The following is a 27,070-nucleotide window of genomic DNA, read 5'->3' as shown; positions in this document are numbered from 1 at the left end:
TTAGCCAGCAGAAAACGCATTCTCTGCAGAGAGCTGATTGGTGTTTCAAATGTCGGCTTCATTCCCTCTGTGCTGTCTTCATTCAGGGATTATGTAAAATTATTCAAGATTGACTCCAAAAGACAACCACACACACACACACACACACACACACATACCTACACACATAGGCACAGACAATCCTGTATAAACAGCAGCAGCACTCATAATTTAACTTGTAAAATTATTTAAATTCAGTATTCCCAAACAGGCACATGATTGGATTGTGAGTTTTTACATGTATACACACACACGCACAAGTGACATTCAGGGATATAATTAAACAGGGTCAGATCACAACAACACACTTAGTCACATAATTAGACTGTCTCTTACAAAACACATGCACAGACACACACACACTAACACAATGCTTAAAATCACGTACTGTTGAAATGTTGAACACTCTTGTGGTATTTTAGCAGACTCTCTCTGCTGGGACCTGGCTGCTGCTTCCAGAGTCACACTGAGACGGAGATGAGATGAAGTGATCTGACTGATGACTCTGATTGTCTTCACCCAGCCACGATACACACACACACACACACACACACACACACACACACCCTGTTGGGAGTGCACAATTTTCCACAACCCCCTCGAGTCACCTCAGCGACAATCTGAAATCTTTCAAATAAGCCTTTCAACCGAGTTGTTAGTTTACAAGGAAAACTGAGGGCAAACCACTGATCCCTGTGGTTAGGAACTGGCACAGGTGTGTTTGTAGGTGTGTGTGTGTGTGTGTGTGTGTCACACACTCCCCCGCTGTACGCCTGAACCTCTGTTTGATTAGGACGGTGACTGGCAGCAGTAATGGTGCAGCAGTTTGTCAGAAGACGAGCGGAGAATCTGTAATGGGGTGATGATGTCACCACAGGGGGTCCTGCAGGGCATGCTGGGAAAGGGAACATCTGTCTCGCATGTTGAGATACTTTTCCACCAATGATTCTGTTTGACACCATGTGATTACTGCTGTTTCATGAACATTATTGAAGTGGATCTAGACTTACATATATGTAAGTCTTTCTCCTCTGCTGAGTAAATATATGTTAGTCCTCAAATATTTCACAGCTTTCAGTGCAACAAACAAAAACTCATTCTTAACAAGCTAATTCATCACTGTGTAACAGTTCAAACAAGTAACACCTGTTTTGGCATATCATACGTGGATTTGGTTTTAAATGGAATATTTCACCCACAAAATCATTGCTTTTATATCAGTTACTTAACCAGTGAAATCATGAACAAAACGTTGTTTTCTTGCATGCCTCCATAAAGAAAAAAGAAATTAAAAAAACAAGAAAATTCTTTATGAACTGAACCGTAGTCTGTATATAAAGATGCATGATGTGTCCCAACTTCCCTCAGCTATGCCTGAGTGAAGCTAAAATATCTGGGATATGGCCGGCCGCTGCCATATTGCACTGGTGATGACGTTTGAAGTCGGCGTCTGCGTAGTAGATCATTCGCGATGGGGGAGTTCCCGCCAAAACATCTGTCCAACCAATTGCAATCATGGTGGAAAAATTCCCTTTTTGTAGAATTGAATAACTCATTAAAACCAAACTAATCATAAAGACGATCACTTAATCAAACATCAGGGTGATAAGAACTACCTTCAGTGACAGACACCATCTTTGGTAAAAGTGTATTTGCTGTGTACTTTGAGTTGTTAGTTTGGCCTATGTCCCATCCACTAACATGGAGGGGGAGGGCTTAATGACCGATACTGCAGTCAGACACCAGGGGGCAATCAGTCTATGAAATAAACTAAAAGGGGCGTCTAACAACAGCAAAACTAATGGAGTTGAATTCAGCGTCTGTGCACGCAAATTTGATCAATAAAGCTGCATGATTCTGATTTTTATTTTGATTCTGATTCTGATATGGGGACCGGGTTCCTCGGGTTTCCAATATAGATAAGGTCCTCACATGGAACTAGGCCTCTCTCTCAGTAGAAAGATGCAAGTACTTTTTCAGTTAGTGCTACATGGAGGACTGGCATTCGCTGCCAGAAAAGCAGCGAATGCCAGGCATTAAAGGTGTGGCAACCAGTGCTAACATGACATATAATATACTCGCCTGCAGCACACTCTAAACAGTTTTAAAGGCATAACATGTCAATCACAATCATTTACCTTTTCTGTGCCACAGAAGACCTATATGCAGAATTTTGATTTATATTTCATCAGCGTTGTTAAGTTTTAGCGTTTAATCCTTTTTTTTCATCCTCCATTTTCGCTGTGCAGGAAGCAGTATGGTGCCCACGTTCTGTTCACAGTCCTTCGCTATTACAGCTGAACCAGTCACAAGGGGGGATCTGGGGATCTAGGCATTGGTTGATGATGTTCTTTTTCTGGAGGCCAGGAGTGGCCCCCAGAGACTAAAGTCCCCCCTTTATACCGCCCCTGCACTTTTACACAGAACCAAACAATGCTGGCATCATCGCCAGTGTGCGATTATACACTGCATCACAGCAATCCCGCCCTCAAAAGAGGGCATAACATGACATATAATATACTCGCCTGCAGCACATTCTAAACAGTTTTAAAGGCATTTAAAACATGTTAATCACAATCATTTACCTTTTCTGTTATGTTGTGGCAGATCTCATCCTCTGCTCAGAGGATTAAGAGCTCCCGAATCTCAGTGTTTTTCCAGTTTGTTGAGATTTTCGGCCACTCTTCTTCTTTGAATGCTTTTTAAATCTCCCCTGGTTGGTCGCACACACAAACGCGTCATCAAATCGTCATTTTACAGAACAGGTTTCAACACTGTCTCATCTAAGAGGCGAGAGCACTCTGTCCCCCTTTTCTACAATCGGATGTTACATACAATGGCAAGGCAGCAAAATGGCAAGGTAGCAGAACAGCTTAATGATCCCACTTTGAACAGGCAGTGTAAATGCAGCTTCAGCCCTATCCCTAACCCTAACCCTGGTATAAGTTGACTATCTGTTCGTTTTCTAGCATCAAACACACAGTTTATGTGAAAAACGGAAGAGCATCTTTTAATCTTAAAAATTAAACAGCTTCAGCTTTCATGGTCATATCAACCAACACCTCAATAATTTTTTTCTTTTGAAAAGTCAGCACATTAATCTGGTGGCTGCATCGTCTCTTCAGTTTATTATTATAAAATGCACCGACAGAGAAAAACATATTAGTCAGTGTTTTACTTAATGTAGATGTAACTTTGAAATTCATGCAGGTGGTAAAAATAAATAGTCTGAGCTGATAAAAAGAAATCTGAACTAATTTCAAGTTTCGTATTGCTCTCAGCAGTGAGGGAGGAAGCAATCTTGGTAGATTTCTAATGACAGTGTGTGATCTCAGTAGGCTTCAGGACCCCTCCAGTGACATTATCACACCATTTGCATTTCCCAGGCTCCCCTGGGAACAGCTCGTCTCCTGAACAAACAGGAATACTATTATCACTGCCAGCCACCAGCCCAATCAGAACGGGTATAAGTTGGAGATGGTGATAGTTCACTGATATCAATTAGAGATGCTCTCATGCCTCCACTGAGCAATGAAAGTTGTGTTAATGCATCACAAAAATATAAACGGAATGATGGGATTTTGTCTTTTTTACACACCGAGGGGAGTTTGATTCCTCTGAAATATTAGACATTAGATGAACTAACTATCAGGACAATTAGTCTTGAGTTCAGCAGCTAAAGGGCTTCCCATACATTTATTATTCATTTATTTGCAGTGGCCTGCCACATTTAATTCCTGTACCAACACAAATAGATTTTTGATTTTTCGAGATCAACTGTCCATTAGGAGCACTTTTTAAATGTAAGTACTGTTTGGTTATGCACATAGACTGTATATAAAAATGGACAACATGAAAGCTCCCCCAAAGTGTAACTTCTCAAACTTGATCACTTCCTGGTGTCTGACTGCAGTATGGATCATAGAGCCCACCCCTCCATATTAGTGAATGGACATAGGCCAAACTAAAAACTCAGAGTACACGCCAAATAAATTTACTACTGAACTACTACTGAAGGTAGTTCTCATCACCCTGATATTTGTTCAAGTGTTTGTTTTTATGATAAGTTTGGTTTTAATTTATATAAATTTTATTATTAATAATATAATTTTTAAGTTATACAAAAGGGGGATTTTGCACCATGACTGACAGCTGTGATGTGTGCGCTCGCATTCAATGGAGCTGCTCAGGACTAGTCGGACAGGTGTTTTGGCAGGTACTCCCCCACTGCGGATATCGCTACTGCACAGTCTCCGGCTCTCAATGACATCACCTTTGCAAGATGGCGATGCCCGTATCCAGCATATTTTAACCTCACATCAGCACAGCCGGGATAAGTTGGGGCATGTCGTCCATCTTTATATACAGTCTATGGTTATGCATCGCACCACACTCCAGTGGTGCAGAGAGTACTGTTGTCAGACAGACAGACAGACAGACAGAACAGCAGAACACAGTAAAACTGAAACTTACTTACTGGCTCATAGAGCATGTGTCTTATGTTATGTGTTGAGCATGTGTGAATCACTGCAGCCGAGTGTGCCCAAGGGTGGCAGAGCGGGTAACTTCCGCCGGCGGAGTGACCAGCTTCTGGATTAGGGCCTCGCTAGCTTCAATCGCGGTCTAAAACGTCTAATGCTGCGGCTCTTATAGACTTTCCAGATGTTACTGAAGATAGTGGTAGGAGTCGTTTTGCGGGGGTTTTGACAAAAAAACATAAATCATAACAAAAAAGGATTTACTGATTTACATACATCTTTTTCCCGATGTATGTCAATGGGGAAAATATTTTTCTGGGCCAGTGGGCATCACGTGACCAACTCAGACAGTTTAATTCCACTGTTGGCCACTATGTAAAATTTGCATCAGAGCCTGCCACACTTCCTGGGGGCTTACTCTGTCAAGATGAAGCCACATCCACTGTCTGAAAGGGGCATGACCATGGATTTATTTGCATGACCAGCCAAAGCTCATTTGCATCTAAAGCTACAGGCACAGAAACATCATTTTTATAGCGCTGAATCAAAGGGTATTTGAACATGCTGAAGCATGTGATCTGAGGCATGTTTTGGGGACCTCTTGAACTACACACATTGTCAAAAAGAGGCATAATAGAGCCACTTTAAGTAGCCTTTTATGTACCAGGGTGTTGCCTCAGATCAATAGACGCAGCTCTGCTTGTTGTCCCCTGTTCTCAGCCTGTGACCAAAGGTGATCGCACCTTTTCTGTCAGACCCCCAAACTGTGGAACGCTTTGCTTACTGAGTTAAGACTCGTTTCATCATTAGCATCTTTTAAATGGCTTCTTAAGACTTTCTTTTATAGGAAAGCATTTATGAATTTTTAATGTTGCTGTTGCTAGGTTTTATCATTCCATTGACACTACTTTTTATACTTGTTCTTTTTAAATTTCCCAGTATTCATATATAATCATTGTTGTCTGCATTTTATTTTATTGTTGTTTTAGTGCTACCTTGTTTTTAACTGTTGCTTTTCTAAAAAGCACATTGTAACCTTGTTAAGAAAAGTGCAATATAAATAGTTTAGTATTATTATAACATGTTTGGCTTGTTAACAGCTGGACTTTTTGTAGCTGCTATGTTGCGTTCTTTATGGGTGTGTTATAGCAGTGGTGTCTTACAGCCACGGGAGCGTCTGTGTCAATTTGTGTACTTGCCATATAATTTGTGTTCATGTGAGCCTTTTTACTAAATGATTTATGTATCACAAATTATAACTTTCCAGTGCATTTCATGGTGTGTATCGTTAGTGATGAATTGATTGATAAATATGTTGTTAATATTCGGGGTAAGTGTTGCTGCCACTTACTTCCTGCATTTTTCGGGATGGATTGAGATCCCCACTCGCAGAAACATATATTAGCACCTATGTTCAGGATGAGTTTTGCCTGTGCTTCCTTCACTGACCCACAAAAATGTCCAAACTTAGAGAGGGGGCACAGACTGAAAACAAAAACAACTTGCTTAGAGCACAGGTAATTGAGTAGACTTTAGAGACTGTTTGATTATGAGTGAAGTCGTAACAAATATTTAAGTTTGGCCCAATTTTGTATTTATACACAAAACCCCTACACTTAGGCTAAAATAAGCAGCAAGGGCATTTTTTTGTCACCACAACTAATTAAGCATTTAGAAAATCAGTAGCATATTAAATGTGCACAGAGATGCGTGTAATGTAACCAGTGGTACTTTTGAAGAAAGTTTTTCAGTGCCCTAAATCTTTTTAAAAAGGGAATAATTATAATAGATAATTTCAGTTACATTTTCTATTTGAATGTATTATTATCATTTAATTAATGTATTTATTTATTTTTCAAATATTATTTTATGGCTTGGAATATTGCACTTGAACTATTATATGTCAGATTTGATAGGGTTTGGGATGGATAAGGGGTGTGCTGGGTGGGTATATGGGTTTTGGTTTAGGGTCATGTTTATGTGTCCGTGTTTTTTTATGTATTTATTATGTGTGGACCACAGGAGGAATAGTTCCTACCCTTGTAGCAACCAATGGGGATCCAATTTCACAAATAAACAAATAAATAAAACATATATAAAGAATGACTCTACACAAAGCCATGGCTGTTTCCCTTGAAAATGAAACACAATGTACACTTGGCCTTTGCAGTGTTACCTCATACCATCTGGCTGCCCTTGATTATTACCACAATAAATCTTGTCCAGGTCCAGTGGAGCTCTAAACCGCTGCCCAAACCCTGTATCTGTGAATGTGAGAATGTCAGTGAGGTTTAAGTGAGAGGCAAACTGCATTTTCAGTCTACCTTCCCAAAAATATAAAAGAAAAAAACTCCACATTTATCAGAGCGGCTGGGTGCAGGCAGTAAACTTCCATCCCATTATTCGCTGCTCTGAACAAGGCACACGCCCCCAAATCACTGCTCACATGCTTTTCCTGCGATCAAACAGGAGCAAACACAATGAGCTCTCTGGACAAAAGCCAAAAATCACTGATTTGGAGAAGTGCAATGTGCGATCAAAGGTTTATTAAATTGAATTTTTATGAAAGGCAAACATTATTTTTTGTTTGACTTTGATCTTTGAAGCCTTTGAGGCAGACTCCTCACTGCTGGTGAGCTGCGTTCACAGCAAGCAGAGCTGCCGGACAAGGATCCTGGCTGCAGTGGCACTAATATGGCACTAATATAATATGTTTAGATATTTATGACCACAGAGAAAAAACGAGCAACAATGATGGACACCGTGTGAGCTTGCATGTGTATCCACAGTGTGTCCTCTCTCAAATAGATGTCCAGCCTTGTAGATAATAGAGAAACATTTTTTTAGCTTTCAGGACTTTGTCTGCTTTTTCTAATAAAGCAAAACATTGATTCCCTCCTCAAAAAATCTTGCTTTACTGACTTGCTTATTTGCTGCAACTATCTCAAAATACCTGACTGATCCATTAAACGGCACTGTAGTACTTTGCTGTGTAACTAAAATTACCTCTGTAAAATCTATTTTGTTATGTAACTGTTTTTCAACTATGCTGTGGTTAATGTGGTTAGATTGAGGCACAAAAACACAGTTTCTTCCGGTTTGGATAAGATCATGTTCGGGATTCAAGAATCCAATTTTTATGGCACAATCCCAATCAAAGTGATGTCATTGTGAAAATACCCAACCACTTTTTGTGGCACTATCCCCATTGGAAAAACAGCAATGAGAAGCTACAAAGACCCACCCATGTTTGGATTCCTAAAAAGCTGCTAGAAATACAGCAATAACTTACTAAAGTAAACACCAATTTTGCTGTTTTGATGAAGGTTCTCAGTCTTATGAGGAAAAAATGTTGTGAGCTAGGGATTTTATGACTCAAGAGGAATTCAGGAGACTTCGATGAATTCCACACAGTATTTAATAAAGACTCAATCGTGGAGAATCACAGTTAAACATACAGAGTGTGGCATGGTATATGCCGTCTGTCCAGAGATTCTGAAGGTGTCTATGTCATGGTCTAGTTCTTAACCACAACAGTCCTCCCTTGGAGGACACCACTTGTTCCCAAATAAGGATATTGTGCATTCATCCATGCGTGAGAGAAGATTCTATTGGACCCTAGGTTTAAACAAACAATGTGATCACCCTGCGCATCCCCAAGAAGAGACACTAAATCTAATGAGACAGATAAAACAAGATAAAACTGGCAACCGTGGGGGACAAGTATCTGACCTGAATGCCTCTTATAGGCTAGGTATTGACCTAACTATTGCTTCACCAAAAATTCTCTTATCACAGTCATTCAGGTCATGGTATCCACAGGTGATATTTCATTGGCAATTGGACTTGTTTCAGTTCCTTAAAGACCTTTTGCCACTCATCTAAGAAGCTTCTTCAGTTTGTGCCTTACTAGAACTCTGCCTGACAAATACGGTCTGGGGAGAAGGTGGTCCTGCTGGACAGGTTGCTGTCCTGTAATGGGCGTTTCTTCAGTCCAGTGTTATTTCCCTTGCCTTGTTGACGAAAACCTGTGAGTGTTTGAGTGTGGTGCAGTGTTGCCAACCAAAGGAGCTAGGATACTGGTGTTTTGAAATCTTGTAGATAACTGAGTTGATGCTGCTGATGATGGGTTTGAATGTTGCTCCTGAAATGTGTATCTTGGGGAGTCCATAGATGCATGGGTTGGCTTCCCCGGGGTACAGTCAGTAAAATGATCTTCCAGTTTTTGCAGATATTCTATCACCTTCTTCTTGTGGTTGCTGGTAGGATCATGTCTCAGAGTCTCATAGGTGGTAGTATCACTCAGCAGATTGGTGACTTTGGTGTGGTAGTTTGCTGTGGTATCTTCTGAGTGATGCCAGTGCCTTTCTTTCCTCAGTGGTGAGGTTGGATGGGGGTGATACCTTCAGCTGTAGTTGTTCTGCCTCTGTGTTCGCCAACTTGTTGTTTTTAGTCACTGACTCTGTTGCTGTGCAATTTTGCAGTTTTTCTCCAACAGTGAGCCTTAGCTACTTCAATTTAGAAATGCTGGTATGATACAAATGTATCTGTACTCTGTACCATCTGCAGAAATTTATGCCAACATGTTCTTCTGGCGACTGAGCTAGAATTGCCCCTTTAGAACAACACGCACCAATGGCATGACCAACCCGTTCTCACTCCAAACTCTTCAAATACGTCCACTCTGTTAGAACTTTTTGGCGTACGAGCATGACGCCCTATCTACATGAACACCCAGGTATTTGTATGAGGAGACCACCTTGACTGACTGTCCTCCAATCAGGATGGGGTTTGCTTCCACTTTTTTCCACCTAAAAACATTCAAAGCAGTGTAGAGCCATGCCTGACTCAGTAGTAGATTTGCTCCAGTGTATTCAGTCTCACAATGCCAAAGCATTGCAAAGAGCTACTGCATGTTTTACATTTCAGTGGATGTCTGCAGAATTGCTTTATCCCCATGTGGATTCTTGTTTTCATTTCAGCTGTAAGGGGATAATTGAGTTTTATTTTTGCAGTAGTCTGAATCAGTCAAAGCGCCTTAGGGATTTTTTTGAAGGTTGAACCTGCTGATGGTCAATATTTTGTGCCAATATTGACTTGGCTGATTTCAAAGTTTGGGCAACTTGATGCCAAAACATTCCACACAAACAAGGATGGAGTGTTTTTCTGAGACTGTAATCTTGGCAGGGTGGAAACATCCGAGTTTAGATGGGTGGTTGCCAGTCTTGTACCGCTGAGTCCCAACAGAATGCAGGTTTCAGTCTAAATAAGCTGCCGCAGTTCAGGCCTGCTGACTAAGAGGAGAGACATGTGACAACTCAATACATGTTGCTTTGTTTGTTTTTTAACACCTCCTCGCTGGCGACAGCCATGCCCGGAGGCATTATATTTTCGGGTTGTCCGTCCCATTCTTGTGAATGTGATATGTCAGGAAAGCCTGGAGGGAATTTCTTCTAATTTAGCATAAACCTCCACTTGGACTTGAGGATAAACTGATTAGAATTTAGTGGTCAAGTGTCTTTGTTACCTTACAAAACATGTTTTAGGCCATAACTCAAAAATTCATACAGAACCTATTTTTATAGTTGCTTTTTTTTTTTTTTATAGCCTAGCGGGTTCATCTGTGTTTAAATAAAATGTGCATACATGTGCATGAGGTTTTTTTTTCACCCAAAAATACACTGAATACCTTTAATTGAATTCTGTCAAAGTCTGCATGACATATTATACAAGTCTGGACAGACATGGATGTAAACTGCAACTCGACTGGTTGGGAGGGACATACAACCAAGAGGCTGTAATTCTAGCTAAAAGATCTGGTTGGTTCCCATTCCACTCTGGAATGATGAATATGATTAGGAATGACTGGTGGCATGGTAAGATTTGGATGGTGATGGGTGTTTTGGAGTCATCCCGTTCCTCGCTTAATGTCCTGGCATAAAATTAAATATTCAATGATTGCAGCAGCAACAAATTTAGGAAACAATATCATAAACATAACCAGCAGGCTGACTGAGAATGTGACAGATTAAACGTGTGAGATCCTCTCGTTGGTTTAAATGGAACCGAATGATATTGATTACAGCTCACAGTTAAAGTATGCAGCTGCCGGCTTTACCCAGTGTGGCTTGTAATGAGCGTAACAGTGATGACTTTAGAAATGAAGTGACATTTAAATATAAATGACAGTTTCCATGACATACAGTCTACCAGTGTATGCAGAATCCATTAACATGTCATTGGTATAAATAATAGTGATTGATGCTAACTGAAACGGCCATTTTTCCTGCCGGCTTCTCCTCTGCATTCACACATACACACATACACGCGCACACACACACACACACACACACACATACACATTAAGATACAACATTAAATAAAGTTGTGCACTATTAGTGGATTTTTCCTCCTCTAAGATGTAAAAATGTAGTTTTATCCATAAATTCCCGATATGAGTGCCCACTGTCATCACTGAAAATAAAAAAAAAATGCTCATCAGAAGAAAATCATCATTTTACATTTCTGCAAACCATGAATATGTTACAATTCCACATTTCATTAATATCATTTACATGTTCATATGTATCATATCATTGTTTCTAAAGTGATATAATAAATGAGCTGACTTTAGTGTGACTCCTAAGCTGCTGACCTGCTGAGCTGCAGAGCACTGTTCGCGCCCAACAAATAACAAAACAGGTTGTCATTAACTGAGTCATCGCTGTGTTTCCAGTGGGGATAACTTGCAACTTGATTTGTTTTACAGAGACATTGCTGTGTTTCCTGAGGGTATAGCTGCACGAAAAGCTTTTTTTGTTGTTTTTAAATCAAGGAATCACTTCTTTTTCAGCTCGGATTGTGACCTCAAAAAGTAGGTTTTTTAAACACGTTCTCATCCCAACTCGTCACATGGTGCAGTTCTTTCAGTGACCTTCTTGCGACCTGGGTCTACAAATGATGTTTTAGGTATCTTTCTGTGTCAGCTGTTTATGCTCCTGGATTCTGTTAAAGTGATGTCAGTAAATGCGCATGGTGGGATGAAACAGCCTGTTACTCTGATGTTACAGCAGCAATCAACATGGTCCTTATGTTTACACACTAGCGTGGACGGTCACGATGGGTGGGATTAGACAAAAAAGTCACGGACGCGTTCTCATCTGACCCCGTCAAGCTGCAGTTGGACACGGAAGGTGGCTTTTGGCGTCACGCTTGTATGCGGTGCTATTTGACGAGTTTGGAGTGAGAACAGGCTGGAATTTTACAAGCAGCAACCTCAGAGGAAAAAAAAATGAAGCCAGTGCAGAGGTGCCAAAAACTGCAAATCTTCTAATGTCTACTTGAGGCTGGCTCCAAAACAGAGTCAATTTGCACAGACAGATAGGATTAGGAAAAAGAGGTACCTGGTAAGGTGTAGGAAAAAATCCCATCACATTCAGATGGGAAAGAAACACTAGACTCCAGCATGAAAGTCTAGGGTTTGTTAGACCCGTCCCCCACGCCTCCCTCCAGTCCTAAAGGGACCTTTGTGCTCCTTATATAATGTTGCTACTATCAACATTTCATCCTGATGCCGTCATGCCGTATATTATGGACACACAACAGTTTCCGTCTGGCCGCGTTTTTTAAGTAACGCCATCCGTTCGCTGGCGTATAATAACACAGCTGCTTCTGTCCAGCAGCATTCTCACCTTACGCTGTCCAGCAGCAAATCATGTGGAATCAGGTGGTTTTTGCCTTCACTGCTTCAGATTTGAGGTCTGAATAACAACGTTGCAAGTTCTTGCAGAACAATATTTTTGTGATGATATGATTCTGAGATCCCCATCATTAGACATCAAACTTAATCTATAACTGCTGCCTTTATGTAATAAAATTCTTACAGTCGGGTCTTCTTAGTTGGCGCACATCACTTTCTTCACAAGTCATTTTATCAGTGAATCATAGCAGAGTAAATGATGAATTAAAGGCTTCTGCCTGGAGCTGTTGCGAATCGTTTGTGCTTTACCAAGTGCTTTCTAGTTACCCGTGGAGACAATTGCTTTGCTGGACTATAGCTTCAAATAAATCACCCGTTCTTTCTGTCTATTATTAAAGCCAGAGTCTTCCTGTGGAGGTACTCTGTGGCTGACAGTTGGCTGTGCTCTGCAGTGTGAACCACAGCACACACACACCCAGTCAACAACACACACATTAAAGGGTTATAACTGTGTACGTGGCGCGGTCACCAATTATTTCATTTCATTTTGTGCTATTATTTCTGTTCCATTAGGAAATACCTGCACCACCTGACACTAATAACATTCATCTGTGAATGGTAAAATACAACCTTCAGGCATCAGATGATATTTGAGCTGTGGACAGAAAACATTTTCCAAATCACTTCTGCAGATAAGTTTCTATTGACATGTTTATTTAATTAAATTTAATGATCCAGATATGGATAATTCTGCAAGTCAAGTCTCGTCTTCAGCTCTGCTAGTTTATTATTGTAGGTTTTATGTACTTTTGATGCCGCTGTTGTCTGTTAATTGTGTTTTTAGTCATTCTTTGGCATTAATTTACTTCCCTTGTCATTATACACGAGAGTAATGCACATTAATCAAGCTTTGTATAAACGTCCTTTTAAAAAAACTAATTTTCGCTGGTTCAAAAAGGGGAAAAAAAAACGTTTAGTGTTAAAACCAGTGGTGGAGGAAGTATGCTGTTCCTTCACTTAACTAAGAGTATTAATTGCACATTGTGAAAATACTCTGTTACAAAGTCAAAGTCCAGGATTGAAAATTATACTTTAGTAAAAGTGTGTAAGTATAGCAAGAAAAATATACTTAGTTTTCAGTAAATGTACCCAATGCAGAAAATCCCCAAAGAGAAAAACAAAGCAAAATGAATTCAAATTACCACATAATAAATAAATAAATAAATAAATAGAAATAGAAAAAAAACTCAAATGTTTACCAAAAGTTGGTAATTAATTTCTGGCATTTGGCTAACTGAGTAATCAAGTAGTGGTTTTATCTAAACTTGTGTAAAGAGGGTTTATTTTTTTGACAAAAAAGCAATTTAGAAACTCTCCCAATATTTTTTGTTTTTTTGCAAAAATATTAATTTGTAAAGTAACAAGTCACTAAAACTGTCAGATAAATATAGTGAAGTAAATAGGTACAGTATTTCTCTCTGAAATAATAAGTAAAAACGAAAGCGGCATGAAAAGAAAATACTCAAGTAAATTTAAAGTACTTTAAATTTGTACAGTACTTAGGTACTAGCATATGTACTTAGTTACATTCCACTACTGCTTAAAACCATTCAAACAAAATGTAGTTGCCAGAAAAACTTAATATACAACTCCTCAGAGGCTCTTTAAGTACAACCAAAACCTTTTTTTTTGGCAACCAAAACATTATTTTTAACTTTGATGAAGTAAACACACAGTGAAATAGTGGCAGCTACAGCTATGCCTGCACTCTGGGAATCTGGGGATACACCATGGTTGTTACTTAAGGCAATACTGCCATTATGTATACTGTAACTTTAAGCCTTTTTAACATTTAAACATTATATATAAACATCAGCTCTCTGCACAGCTGTCGTGAATTTAGCAATAGTGACCTAAACCGTTTTTTTTTTTTGTTTGTTTTTTTGTACCAGGCTTTCATCATGGTTATTTCTGCTGTAAAGTTGTACAGTTTAACAAAGACATCTATGCGGATTTACTTTGTTTTGGAGCCAGCCTCAAGTGGACATGAGAGGAATTGCAGTTTTTGGCACTTTTGCATTGGCTTCATTTCTCAGCCCTGGAGGTTGTGGCTTATAAAGTTAGTAAGTCACACTATCCAGATTTGTGTTTCATGTGTATTCATGAACCTCAGGGAGACATGCAGCCTCATTAGAGCAGCTAATGGGGCTCATGCAAACAATAGCAGATTATACAAATAATTACATACATTCAGCATCATCTGGACTGCACAGTTAGAGCAGAGACTACAGCTCCATTCTGTCTGCAGGCATGTCATCGGTATGAATGGTGACACACAGACCGTATTAATATGTATGACTCCTACTCAGACTTGCACCAGTGCAGCAGCAGCAGCAGCATCATCAGCAGCTGGCCCTGTGGATGTCAGTTATTATTGATTTTAATCCCATTTGAAATGCATCATTCAAGCAGCATCAGCAGCAAGCTGACTGAGGAAGAGCAGCACTGTGAGAAACACACACAGATAGACAGACACACACACACACACATGCACACACAGACACACACATATACACACACAGACAGACACACACACACACACAGACACACACACACAAACACATACAGACACACAAACACACACATATAGACAGACAGACACACACACACGCACGCGCACACACACACACACACACACACACACACATACAGACAGACAGACACACACGCATGATGTGGCAGATGTGTTTGGCTCAGTTTCACAGTGCCTGATTTGAGAGGGTCATGATCACATCATCAGTCTGTAGAATAACGTGTGACACATGAAACTTTGCGGACACGCTTCAGCACTTTGTGAAACCACGGTCTTTGTTCTAATCTAGTCGCGCTATGATCAGACAGAACTTACTTATCAAACTGAACACCAGGGGGAATATTACACGAGAGGACATGAATAAAGCATCCGCAGCTCTTTATGAGCTCTAGTGATGAAATATTGTCACATAAATGACAACAGTAGAGCAATTAGTATTTCACAATAAAATCCAATGTGGCTAATCATCATGCATTCACAAGTACTGGAACCATCAAACCTTTGGCAAGCTTTGTTTTGCTTTCTTTTAAAAATATGGGTAAAGTCAATGAGCAACTTGGCAAGAGGTGTGTCAAAAAATTGCACGATAAATAGTAGATATGATTTTTTTTTTTTTAATCTAGGGGAAAATGTCCAAAAATATTTATGTATAATTATTATAATTATATATTTAAAATTATTTTTACAGAGTTATTATTGTTATAAATAGTAATAGTAGTAGTAGTAGAAAAGCACCATTTTTTAGGTAATTTCCTTGTTGTTGTTGTTGTTGTTGTTTTGTTTTTTTCTTTATGACTTTTTTGTTGTTGTTGTTGTTGTTGTTATGTTAATTTTAGGTAATTTTCTTGTTTGTTTTTCTGTATTTATTTTTGCTTACTTTTTGGGTAATTTCTGAAGTTGCTTAACTGTATTTTTCCCATTTTTTGTGAAGAAATTAAGCCAGTTAGCTTAGGTTTCAAAGTGTTAAAGATGCATGACTTCATCCATTCTTCTTTTGTACATCTTTCTTTGCATGAAATAGCATCTCTTTCTAAACCTTTGTCAGAAACTCTTTCTTCTTCATTACTGTGGCAGTAAGTTGTGCAACTCAGTTTAAAAACACAGCAAATATTTAAACTCTGTGACTAATGTTTGATGGATTAGTTGCACAATGACTTTGAGTGTTTCAGAATGTCGTGTTCTGACAGATTCGTCTGTCGGCGTTAACTTGGAGAAGATGTGCCTTTGTTAAGAGAAACTTCTCCATGTCAGATAAGCTGTGTTCAGCTGACTGTTGTTGACTTTAATGCTGCGGAGTTGATGCTTATTCACTACTTTGCGATTTTAATTTGGCTAAAATCAGATTAGTTCAGCCATGTTAGCCTCTGTGAGATGCAATTGGAGACATTTTCTACTGTGAACGAAGTTTTGATTGTCAGAAGATTTTCCTTCTGTATCTTTAAAGGATTAAGTTGATGTTATTAAAGTTTTCTTATATGCCATAATTTTACTGGGGAGGAAAAATAACAGCAAATGTATCTCTCTTACATGTGTTGTGTGTGTATCAAAGCCTGATATCATATTCCTCTGTGCCATAGAGCTCTGCTGTTGTCCAAAAACTTAACCCTTAGAAACCTGGAGCGACATCACTTTTCTTGCGCTGCTTTCAGACCCTCTTTCTTTTATAAACATAGGGAAAAAGGGCAAAGAGCAACTTGGCAAAAAAGTGTTCCACATTTTGCAAGAAATTAGTAGAATTAAACTTTTTTTTTAAAGAGTTAGGGAAAATTTTCAAAAAAAATTGCATTGCTAATTTCTTTTAATTATATTTTCTAAAACTGTTTTACAGAATTATCTAAATACAGTTTTCCAGATCATTACCTTGTTTGTTTGTTTGTTTGTTTGTCTTTTTTTTAACTATTTTTTTCTCAGGTATATTTCTTGGACTTAATATTTTTTAATGCTAGTGTTTTGGTCATTTCATCCTAAGTTGCTCATTGCCCATTTCTTCCCTTTTTTTGTAAGAAATCAAGCCAATTTGCTTAGGTTTTAAAGGGTTAAAAAAAGTCGAGTTGTTGCATATGGTCAGCTGATGTTGTTTATTCCACTCAGCTCATCAAACTACAGTGTTAACATTTAAGTAAATTCCTGAGCATGCTCGGTGATGTCTAAACTATTCAGATCCAAGTTCAAGTCAAGTCAAATTGTTTGAGAATTAACTTCATGAGACAAAAGAAAGATTTGATCATCTCAGATATGGCTGCATTATCAGGAAACACCTGTGTGCAACAAATTATGTTAATATACAGCTCTTTGCTATCTGGATCGTGCACAGTGCCTTCTTGTTTTAGCAACCCAGTTAGCAGAAAAAAATATAGGCAATGTATGTTTCTACAAAATACGGATACATTACATTTGCATGTTACTATGAGGCAAAGACTTCAACAATGCTGTAGTTAGTGTTAGGCACAAAAAATACTTGGTTAGGGTTTAGAAAAGATCATGTTTTGGCTTGAAATACACACTTTTTGGGCACAATCCCTGCTGAAAAAGCGGTGATGTCTCAGTGAAAAAAATCAACTGCTTTTTGTACCACATGTTCAGCAAGTTGCTTCTTCTTTTGGTGCCTAAAGATCACAACTGGTTTAGTTATTTGTTGGTCTGGAACAGTGATCTGCGGCTTGCAGGTGTCATTCCGAGGTGGCACGCCATCCAGCTCATATCTCTTTATGTTGTTGACTCGCTCCCTCAGCGTCAGAAGGCCGATCTCAACAAGTTCACTGCAGTTTTTCAGACAAATGGAACAACACTTGCGATGGCGGCGGGGAATACCCCTGAGGGCAAGTGCCAAGGGGAAGTCAATGAGGGCATGTTGAATAACTAATGAAACGCAGCACAAGCATCTCAACATGAACATTAATCACGCTTTAGCTGCAAGCAAATTTTGTAGGAACAACTAAATGAAATATGTTGTCAGCGAACAAATTGTTCTGGAGATAATTGTGTGGATAAAGAAAGGTCATGTGGGTGGCATGAGGTCTCTAACAAAACATACTCGCTGTTGAAAATTAGTTGTATACAACTGTAATAACTATTAGGATGTGAAAATGACGGCAGGGGTAAACTGGATACAAGAGAGTAGAACTTAAAGCCTCTGGGGACCCAAATCACCAAAAACCTTTATAATATGTAATTTAGCATCTTAAATGCATAATAAAAAGCATAAACAATTATCAGACATTGGTCTCAATCCAAATTTGAAATATTGTCATTTTATTTTTTTCACCATGGGTTGATTTGGGTGTGGTCATCCCTGATCCATAATCATGTAATATGAATAAAACCGATCAAAAATTCAAAGTCAGTCAAGTTTGAGTAAAACCGACGTCTTTGTATTCATCATCTCTGTGGCAGAGAGAGACTTTTTAACTGCAGTAAAAGGTGGTATAGAGCCACTATAATCATCAAAACTCCATTTTCATAGCCTTTTTCTGCTGACAAATGCATGCAGCAAGCAGAAAAAACGTTTCTCTAGATATGCTGCGGCTGACACGCTGCTGAGAAGCACCTGACAAGCAAAAAAAACAGGTTCAGCGCTGCTTACACACTGCTGCCGCGTGCAATATGAAATGGGCCTGGAACAGACAAAGCTGTACCACCCTGACTCTGCTTTGCTCCATGGCTGTCTTCGTGGAGACGAGAGACAGTTGACAAAGATGGGATCCAAGGCGGTGTCAATCAAACCGTGATCTGCCACGCCCACACTCTGCAGAAATGCTGTTATCCTCAAAATGAGCTGTTTTCAACTTGGTTTTCTAATAGTTGGGAACATTTATTTTCACTGAGATTTTCGGAGACACTCGGTGAGACACTCAACTTTGACATAAGATGTGCATTCTCACTAGTTCAGTATTTCAAGCCTCGTTTCTAGAGGTTTTAAACCACAGAGCTGCAGAGGGGTGTTTTATTCTGCACACTGTGACATGTGCTCGCCACAGCAGCGTGTGATGTATTCGGCTACATGGAGCATCTTATGGGTTACAGCAGCAGAGAGCACGCATGAGATAATGAAAGCAGTGGAGTTAATTGACACGGAGAAGAAAGAGTCTGGAATATTTACATTGTGGTGAATGTGAAGTGGTCCTACTCCCGCTGTTCTCTGTTTCTGGGTTCAGTCTCTGTTTCTGTTCCAGCAGTGTACAGCTCCTTTTACCACAGCGGCCTCCCTTTTTCCCTTAGCCTTGAGAGTGTGTGTGTGTGTGTGTGTGTGTGTGTGTGTGTGTGTGTGTGTGTGAGCACATGTGTGTTTGCGAGCACATGCGTGTTTGCATGTGTTTCAGTCTGTGAATGTGTCCAAAGATGTGGCACAACATCCCCACCAACTGGTTGAAAAATGCAATTTCTGCAACATCAATTGGCAGTTTTCTGTCTTGCTCAGCCTCCTCTCCCTCCTCTCATCAGCCTCGTCCTCCTCCCATCTTCCACTGTTTCCTCCTTCTGTCCTCTACAAAAACTCTTCTCATCTCTCCTTTCCTCCATTGGCTTCCTCAGCCTGTTTATTCCCTCCTTTTCTCCCCTTTTTTTCCCTTTCCACCCTCTTCGGCAGCTCCATGTTGATTATCTCAGACTCTACACCGACATGTCAGCTGAAATAATTAGCTGGCACCTCACCTGTGTGTGTGTGATTGTGTTTTCTGCTTCTTTTACTTTGAGTTTGTGTGTTTGTGATAGACAGCGTTAATAAGATGTGTTGTCTCCGCCTACAAGCAGTAAACATCCTCTCGTCAGTCGACCTCCTAACCCCGCAAATGTAGCTCAACTTGTTCCGCTGTCGGCGCCATATATATTATATTGTTTTTGTTACTACAGCACTAAAGCTGCAGATGTTGTCGTCAACATTTTGTCGGTCAAAGAAATGTTAGATTAAGAGTTAGTGGAAGTGAACTCGCTGCAGACTGCATGGCGGCAATCTGTGCATCCATGCTCATCTCCATTTCTGTTTTTGTTGGCTTCTTCTGGCACGGCTAGATCCGCAAATCTCCGATTGACTTGGATGTTTTTAGCAACAATAGCAGCGGGGTGTTCGTGTTGGTGAGTTCAGTCAGTCTACCACTTTGTTCCACACTAAATTATCGCAACAACTATGGCATGTCACAGGAAATATTTGTGATTATAGGAATTGTCATCTTGTGCCCTATTTAGTTTGAAATGTTAGGATTTAACCCTTTGAAACCTCAGTTTTCCGGTCAGTTTTCTTCTTTGAAGACTCAGTTTCATTTTGCTGCTTTCACACACTACTTGACCCTTTAAAATCTGAGCAACAGCATTGGTTTGATTTATTTAAAAAAAAAAAAAGAAAACATGGGGGAAAATGCCAATAACCAAAAACCAACCTGGCAAGACGTGTCCAATGTGACAAGGAAATGACCTTAAGATTGGAGATAAAAAGTAAGTAAGTAAAAAGAAATAAAGAGGGGAAAAAAAGAAAGGGGAGTGGCAGGGATTTGCATGCATATTTAAAAAAAATATATTATCTGATTTTTTAATTATTTGACAAACAAATATACATATATTTTCAGCGCTTTTTTGGGTCATTTTCTTTTAATTGCTAGTTTTCTTTTCTTTCTTTTTTGTTTATCTTCAGATAATTTTGTCGTAGCATTTTTATTTTTTTTTACAGATTTTTTACACATTTTTGGCCATGTCTTGTTTAGTTGCTCATCGCTTTTCTTTCCCTGTTTTGAAAGTAATCAAATCAATTTGCACAGGTTTGAAAGGGTTAAAGTAAAATGTCACAAATGTTTGGCTTGACTGTGATGTAATGTGGTTCAGACCTTCATGCAACCCCTCAACAGTAAATGCAATAATTTTATTGATCCTCTGACTTTTCATCAAGTATTAGCTGGTCAATCCTTATTTTGTCAAATACTTTCAGAAAAGATGACGTTCAACCTCAACTGTGGTTTGGCTGTAGCATGTTAAGCTAATGAAGTACGGGGACATTAGGACCGAGAGTTGCCAATTTTTTCACCTCAGATGTTTTCAGAAACATGTTTTAGCTTACTGTTTGAATGTAATATGAGATAATTGCTCGCTGGCCAGATGCCATTACTTGGCATGGTTTTGCATTATTGCTGCATTCATGTGATGTTGAAAAGTTGTGGTTTCTGAGTTGGGAAGTCGTTCTTCCGACTTCATTGTGTTGTGCTTTGAGGTTGTAAAGTGGGAACAACATGGAAGCTATAAAGAAGATGGGTTACTTTTAAATGCTGAGAGCGTTTAAACAAGAGGTTGGAAGCTGTTTCCAATTTATTTAAATTTTTACATATTATTTCATTTTTTAATATATTTTATATGTTATATATTTTTATATTTAATCCAGGTCACTGTACATGGACAACAGTTAACATTACTACCATATTACACTTAAACTACAAAACTTGATATTTGTTATTCGAATTAATAAAAGAGCTTCTTACTTTTGTCCAAACATTGACCTTTGTTATGAAATTACGTTGTTATCTATGTTAGTATACTTGCCTGGCATGCTTTATAGTTAAAGGTTTGCTTGCTTGCTTGCTACAGCTAATAGTAGCTCATACTAATAGTAAATAATAGCTACTTGGACCAAAATAATGAAATTTACCATCAATTGTTAACACTGTTTTCATGCTTTCCACCATTTCTGCTGCCCTGAAATGTCACGCAAACGTCACAACTCTGCAACTCAAATATCATTGAAATTCCCAATTCCCCACTCCTGATTATGACTTTGGAGGGCTGTTCATGTGCTTGTGACTTGTAGATACGATACTCCCAAGGAGCATGTGAACGCACCATATGTCAACCACTGTTCTGTGGCACAGTGCATTGTGGTAGTTGTAGGTTTTCTACCTCTTGATCAAAAGTGTGCTTTTTCTCTGTTTTCTCTGTTCATGTACCACCAATTTTCAAAGTATTTGTGCTTTTCTCCTGCAAAGACATCCTAGTTAAAAGTCCATCTTTCCAGCAGTGAATGCTTCTTTAAAGTAATAATATTAAGATGCACAAACTGTGAATTTATTGCTCCACGTTGTACCCGCCTCTTACCCACTGTGAGCTGGAATGGGCTCCTGCCCCCTGACACCCTGCTGAAGATATCTCAGTGAAGTTAGCAGAGAGATGACGTAACTGAATTTCATGTGAATTTCATAAAAGTATGACTAAACATGCAAATACTCTCATTAGTGCCTCTGTAATCTTGGAAGTCAGTGTTCTTCTGAGGAGGCCCAGAAGTCATGAAACTCAATCAGCATGTAAATTAACACATCAACTCTCAGTCACACATTTCATTATTGTCTCTTGCATGTAGCCAGGATGTGTCACTCAGCGTGCTCTCACCATTTTACAGATCCCACATGTGTGGGAATGTGCATATAGACATGTATTATTAATAAACATAGCGTGATGAAATATGAAGGAACAGAATAAAAAGAAAAGGAGGATGAAAGAGCAAGATATCAGAAGGAGAGATGCACAGAGAGATGGAGGTAATTCGGTGAGACGGAGGAATAAATGATCTTATAGTAACAGAGATGGAGGAACAGATACAGACCGATGGATGGAGGCAGTTTTTCAGACAGAGAAAAAGAGTGATGAGAGGATGGCTGCAGAAAAGAATGGAAAGATGTGATATGACAGGAAACAGCTGAATGGAGCTGACGAGAGGATGCAGACGGAGACTTGAGTGGAGGGATGGAGAAAAGGAGCGATGCAATTGCAATGTGAAGCGCTTTAAGCTGAGGAGAGAGAGCAATGAAAGGACGAAGGGGAGGGTGCGGAGATGGAGAGGAGCTGCTCCGCATTTTTCTCACGCTGCGCTGACCTGACTAAACAAATTAAATCTGTTCTCAGAGTAGCAGTGTTCCTTAGAGACCCAGCGCCACACTGCGCTTAAATTCCACTCCGAAACGATCTCATCTTCTAAAGCCGTTAATACTTTGACAGTGATAATTTGCCAATAAATAAGCGAGTCCGTGGTGGAGATGATCGGTCACCTCTGTCTCACACCTGCAGTGTTTTCTGGAGCTCTTTACATGCATCTCACAGAAATGCCTCCACTTAAAGAGATGGTTCACCCAAAAATATCTACTCACTTTCTTGGTGATGGAAAGTCGGGTGAAGTTTTATAGTTCACAAAACACTGCCGGAGTTTCACAGGGAAAAGACGTTGCACTCATCTTCCAAAGAATTGAAGCAAATGGTTGCCAGGATTTTAATGTTTAAAAAATATATAATAAAACCACAAAATGTCTCTATACTGCTCGTCAAAAGTAAGTGTCCTGAAGCCCCGACATGCCAAGTTGTTTTGAAAACATCCTGGGCATCATGTTTTTAGCCGTGTTTTTAGCCGTGTTAACCTGTAGCTCCTACTTTGGATTCACGAATGTGCACTACTGCAAGACCAACAGTAGCTTGCAATAGCAGATCATTGTATAAAGATCCTTATTTTGTAAACATATTTTCTGATCAACAGCATCCCACCGTGGACAAGTCGAAATTATAATTTATTGAACTAGCAGCTTTGCAGCTTTGATGAGTTGTAGATGTCAGTGTTTTTTTTGACTTTTAGATCTCTTTTAATGCAAATTCTTCGTGCTTGTGAATTGCATTTTGTCTCCTTTTGTGTCTTTTTAGTAATATCATTGGGACCAACCTGATTAAATAAAGGTTCAATAAAATAAATTAAAAAATGTGGAACTGTGAAACTACTTCAACTTGCAACCCAATCCCCAAACAAATTGCTGGCTTTGAAAATTCCTGTAAATCCTGGAAATGTCACATTTGTACATTGTTATGTAGCAAATACATTGAAACTACATTTTAACAATGCTGTAGTTAGATTCAAGCGCAAAAACCACTTGGTTGTTGTTAGTAAAAAATCATGATTTGGCTTAAAATACAAGGTTTTTGTGGCACAATTTCAACACATTCTCATCCCAACTTGTCACATGGTGCTGCTCTGTCAGTGACCTTCTGCGTCTGCTTATGACGTTTTAGGTATCTTTCTGCATCAGCTGTTTATGCTCCGGGATGCTGTTAATGTGATGTCAGCAAATGCACATGGTGGGATGAAGCAGCACATCCTTTTGCTTACACAACAGCGCATTGCAATGCAGACCATCACGACAGTTGGGATTAGGCGACAAAGTCACGAATGGTGAGGTTTAAGCAAAAGAGCCACATGGTATGGTGAAGTAGAAAAAACATCACATCTACAAAGGAAGTGAACACCAACTCTCACATTAAAACCAGTTCTGTCCAGTCGTCCTCTCATCTGATGCCGTCCAGCCACCTTCCAGGTGGACACGTTAGGTGGCTTTTGGCACCACGCTTGTACGCCAAAAGTACGGACAGAGTAGACGTATTTGACAAGTTAGAAATGAGACCGGGCTGTAAAATTCACACAAGGAAAGCTGCGATGTCTCTGTACAAAACACATTTAATGCCAGTATCCCCAATGGAAATACAGTGATGTGGTGCTCCAAGACACCCATGTTTTTACCCAAAAAGCTGCTGCATTAAAACATATAGGTTGCTAAAACACAGCCAATTTTGTTGGTCTCTACCAGTGATCTTCAGCTTGGCATGCATCTTACTTTGGTGCCGTGCCATTCACCATCCCCTCAACCACCCGATGACAAAGTCAGCACATCGCTACACATCCATTAAAACAGGTACACATCATACACATGTGGTTCGTGGTTTGCTGAAACACACAATCCCAATGTTTCCCTCTGGCGTCTGGGTTGGCATTCACCCTCGAGCCTGCCTGAAACATTCTCACTCAAGTGACAAATCTGTGGATCTCAGTTATGGCTCATTATTGCCCGCATGTCCTCTGTGCTCCCGTTCCCGTCATGTGCACACTCTTCAATTACCCATTGACATTTGAGTGTAGTCTCAGTTGGGTTTTGAATTATCCCGATCATTTCCACCGAATTTATCTTGTTCCATTACATCGCTGCCATTACTTCCTCGCATGTGGCCCGTATCCTGCACTCTACCCTGTTATGGGGACATGTGCAGACTTCCTGTTCTGTATTCTGCTCGGCAGTTGAGGCACACTTTGAATATTTCAGCACCGTAAATAAGAGAGCGTGTTTCTTTCCGCTGTTATTTGCAATCGACCTTCCTCCAGTCACTCGGCAGCTAACTCAGGGGAACCTTTTAGAGAGTGTGCACATGTGAGAGTACACACACATGCATGAATGTGTGTGTGTGTCTGTTTGTATGTGTGTGTGTGTGTGTGTGTGTGTGTGTGTGTGTGTGTGTGTGTGTGTGTGTGTGTGTGTTGGCGTGCCTTCCTTTTGCGTATGTCATCCCTGCTTATGTGCGTTTTCTTTTTCCTCTTTGTGTGAATTTATTCTAGGCTCCCCTGAGCTGAATGGAGAGAAATCAGTATCAGTGTAAATGTATTCCTTTATTGCCTCGGCTGGAAAACTTTAGTCACATTTTTATGCACAAAAACATCTATGGAATTTATGAAGCAAGGCAGATAATTTGTGTTCTGTAATGTTCTCTAACGTTGTAATCATGAGAGTGCAGTGAGCTTAATTGATCATATAAGTAATGTTTGCTTCCACTTTCCCAGGACAACTTACTCTGCAGAAAAAAAACACAAGCTGCACCAACTTTAACTTTAATTTACCCCCTCCCCTCGTCCCTCTGTCACCCCCTGCTCTGCCTCCCTCCTGCCTGCCCTCATTATTCGTCCTCTCCTCTTTCATGAAGCATTTATAATACTTTTATTCTGGAGGTTCTGGGCTCCTTGTGTCTGCAAAGAAAGCATAAAGGAAGGATTTCTATGTTGCTATATGCTGCAAAAAGTTTATAAAAGCATAAAATATTCCCTGATATTCACAGAAACTTCACATTTTCTGCAACTGTTATCTCACATACTGTGTCACTGTGTGAAATAATCTTTATTTTACAGCAGTGGTACTCAACTTATGGACTGCGGTCCAAATCTGACCCCTGACAGGGTGTCAGGTGACCTCTGCACCCACCCACAAAAGTACTAGCTAAGCAATGTTCCCAGACATGTCCTAAAATCCTGAAAACATCCTAAAATCCTAGAAATGTCCCCCAAATCCTAGGAAAGTCCTCAAATCAGAGAAACTTTCTAAAATCAATCAAAATTCTAGAAATTTCATAAAACCAATAAAATCTTCTTAAATCCCAGGAACATCCTTAAGTCCTAGAAATGTCCTAAACCCAAGAAACGTGTGGGGCCACTGTCATTTTGCAAAAGTGGCCAAGAAGCAGAGTAAGTAGAGTATCCCGATTTATATAGCGGGGGAAAGATGACTATCTTTGTCAAACAACAGAATCTTTAAATCAAATTGAAATAAATAAATAAATAAAATTAAACCTTGAAGTAATTTACAGTCCCCCTGCAAGAGTTTCAGCACCCAGTTTGAGAGCTACATGTACTAAGTTCTGCTGTGCTCTGCTTCTCTCTCTGTATTGCAGCAGGACAGTAGCCATGGATGTCGTCTCGTCGCTGGTTTGCCCTCTCCTCCTCTTTGTCCTCCTGTCCTCCCTCCCCTCCTGCACCTCCTCCATGCTGTGTCCGAAGCGGTGCACCTGCCAGAACCTGCTGCCGTCCTACACAGTGCTGTGTGCCAAGACGGGCCTCCTCTTCGTCCCGCCCAACATCGACCGCCAGACGGCCGAGCTGAGGCTAATGGACAACTTCATCACAACGCTGAGGCACCGCGACTTTGCCAACATGTCCAGCCTGGTCAGAGCTCACTCCTTTACATTCATGTTTTGCTTTGATTTGCACAATCGCCATCTTCTGCCAAGCAGTTTGATCGGATGTGATCCAACTGCTGCCTTCTTTCTGTGTTGTTTTTGTGGTTGCCAGGAAGCTGCTGTAGTCAACAGGTGCTTTTTTAAAGCTTAAAGTCAGTTGTATTTGGAACAGCAATTTACTGAAAAAATATAGAAGCTATATAGAAGCTAAATAATGTTGCAGCTGTTGTTAACTGCGGTTATCCCAGGTTTACTCAGTTGACAGTTTAAATGTTGGCATTGTATGTTACTGCAAACCAATGATATTTCACATTTGTGTGTTAAAACTTAATGTTTCTTTCTGTTTTTAAGATGCTGTGGTTAACGTGTGGTTAGGTTTTGGTGCAAAAACCACTTGGTTATGGTTTAGAAAAGACAATGTTTTAGCTTAAAATACCCGCTTTTGGTAGCACAATCAAGGCATGAAATGCAGCAATGTCTCGG

General features: G+C 39.8%; 1 protein-coding gene across 5 annotated transcripts in view; it reads left to right on the top strand.

The window, feature by feature from the left end:
* The window catches only part of LOC121942853 (leucine-rich repeat and fibronectin type III domain-containing protein 1-like protein), a 527,737-nt gene that overhangs the window by 421,926 nt on the left and 78,741 nt on the right, over nt 1-27,070 (top strand). For 4 of the 5 annotated variants that reach the window (XM_088079341.1, XM_088079343.1, XM_088079339.1 and 1 more), the window contains one exon: nt 26,303-26,573. In XM_088079341.1, the coding sequence (XP_087935467.1) occupies nt 26,316-26,573 (258 nt within the window). In that variant the 5' untranslated portion in view covers nt 26,303-26,315. The remainder of the gene's footprint in view (nt 1-26,302; nt 26,574-27,070) is intronic. The other variant, XM_088079340.1, reaches the window with a different exon arrangement.

The sequence above is a fragment of the Plectropomus leopardus genome, chromosome 6 (assembly GCF_026936395.1).
Source record: "Plectropomus leopardus strain MGB_pleo_1.0 chromosome 6, ASM2693639v1, whole genome shotgun sequence".
In the NCBI taxonomy this organism is placed as follows: domain Eukaryota; kingdom Metazoa; phylum Chordata; class Actinopteri; order Perciformes; family Serranidae; genus Plectropomus; species Plectropomus leopardus.
Note: the sequence above shows the minus strand (reverse complement) of the source record. Positions and strands in the feature narration are given on the sequence as shown.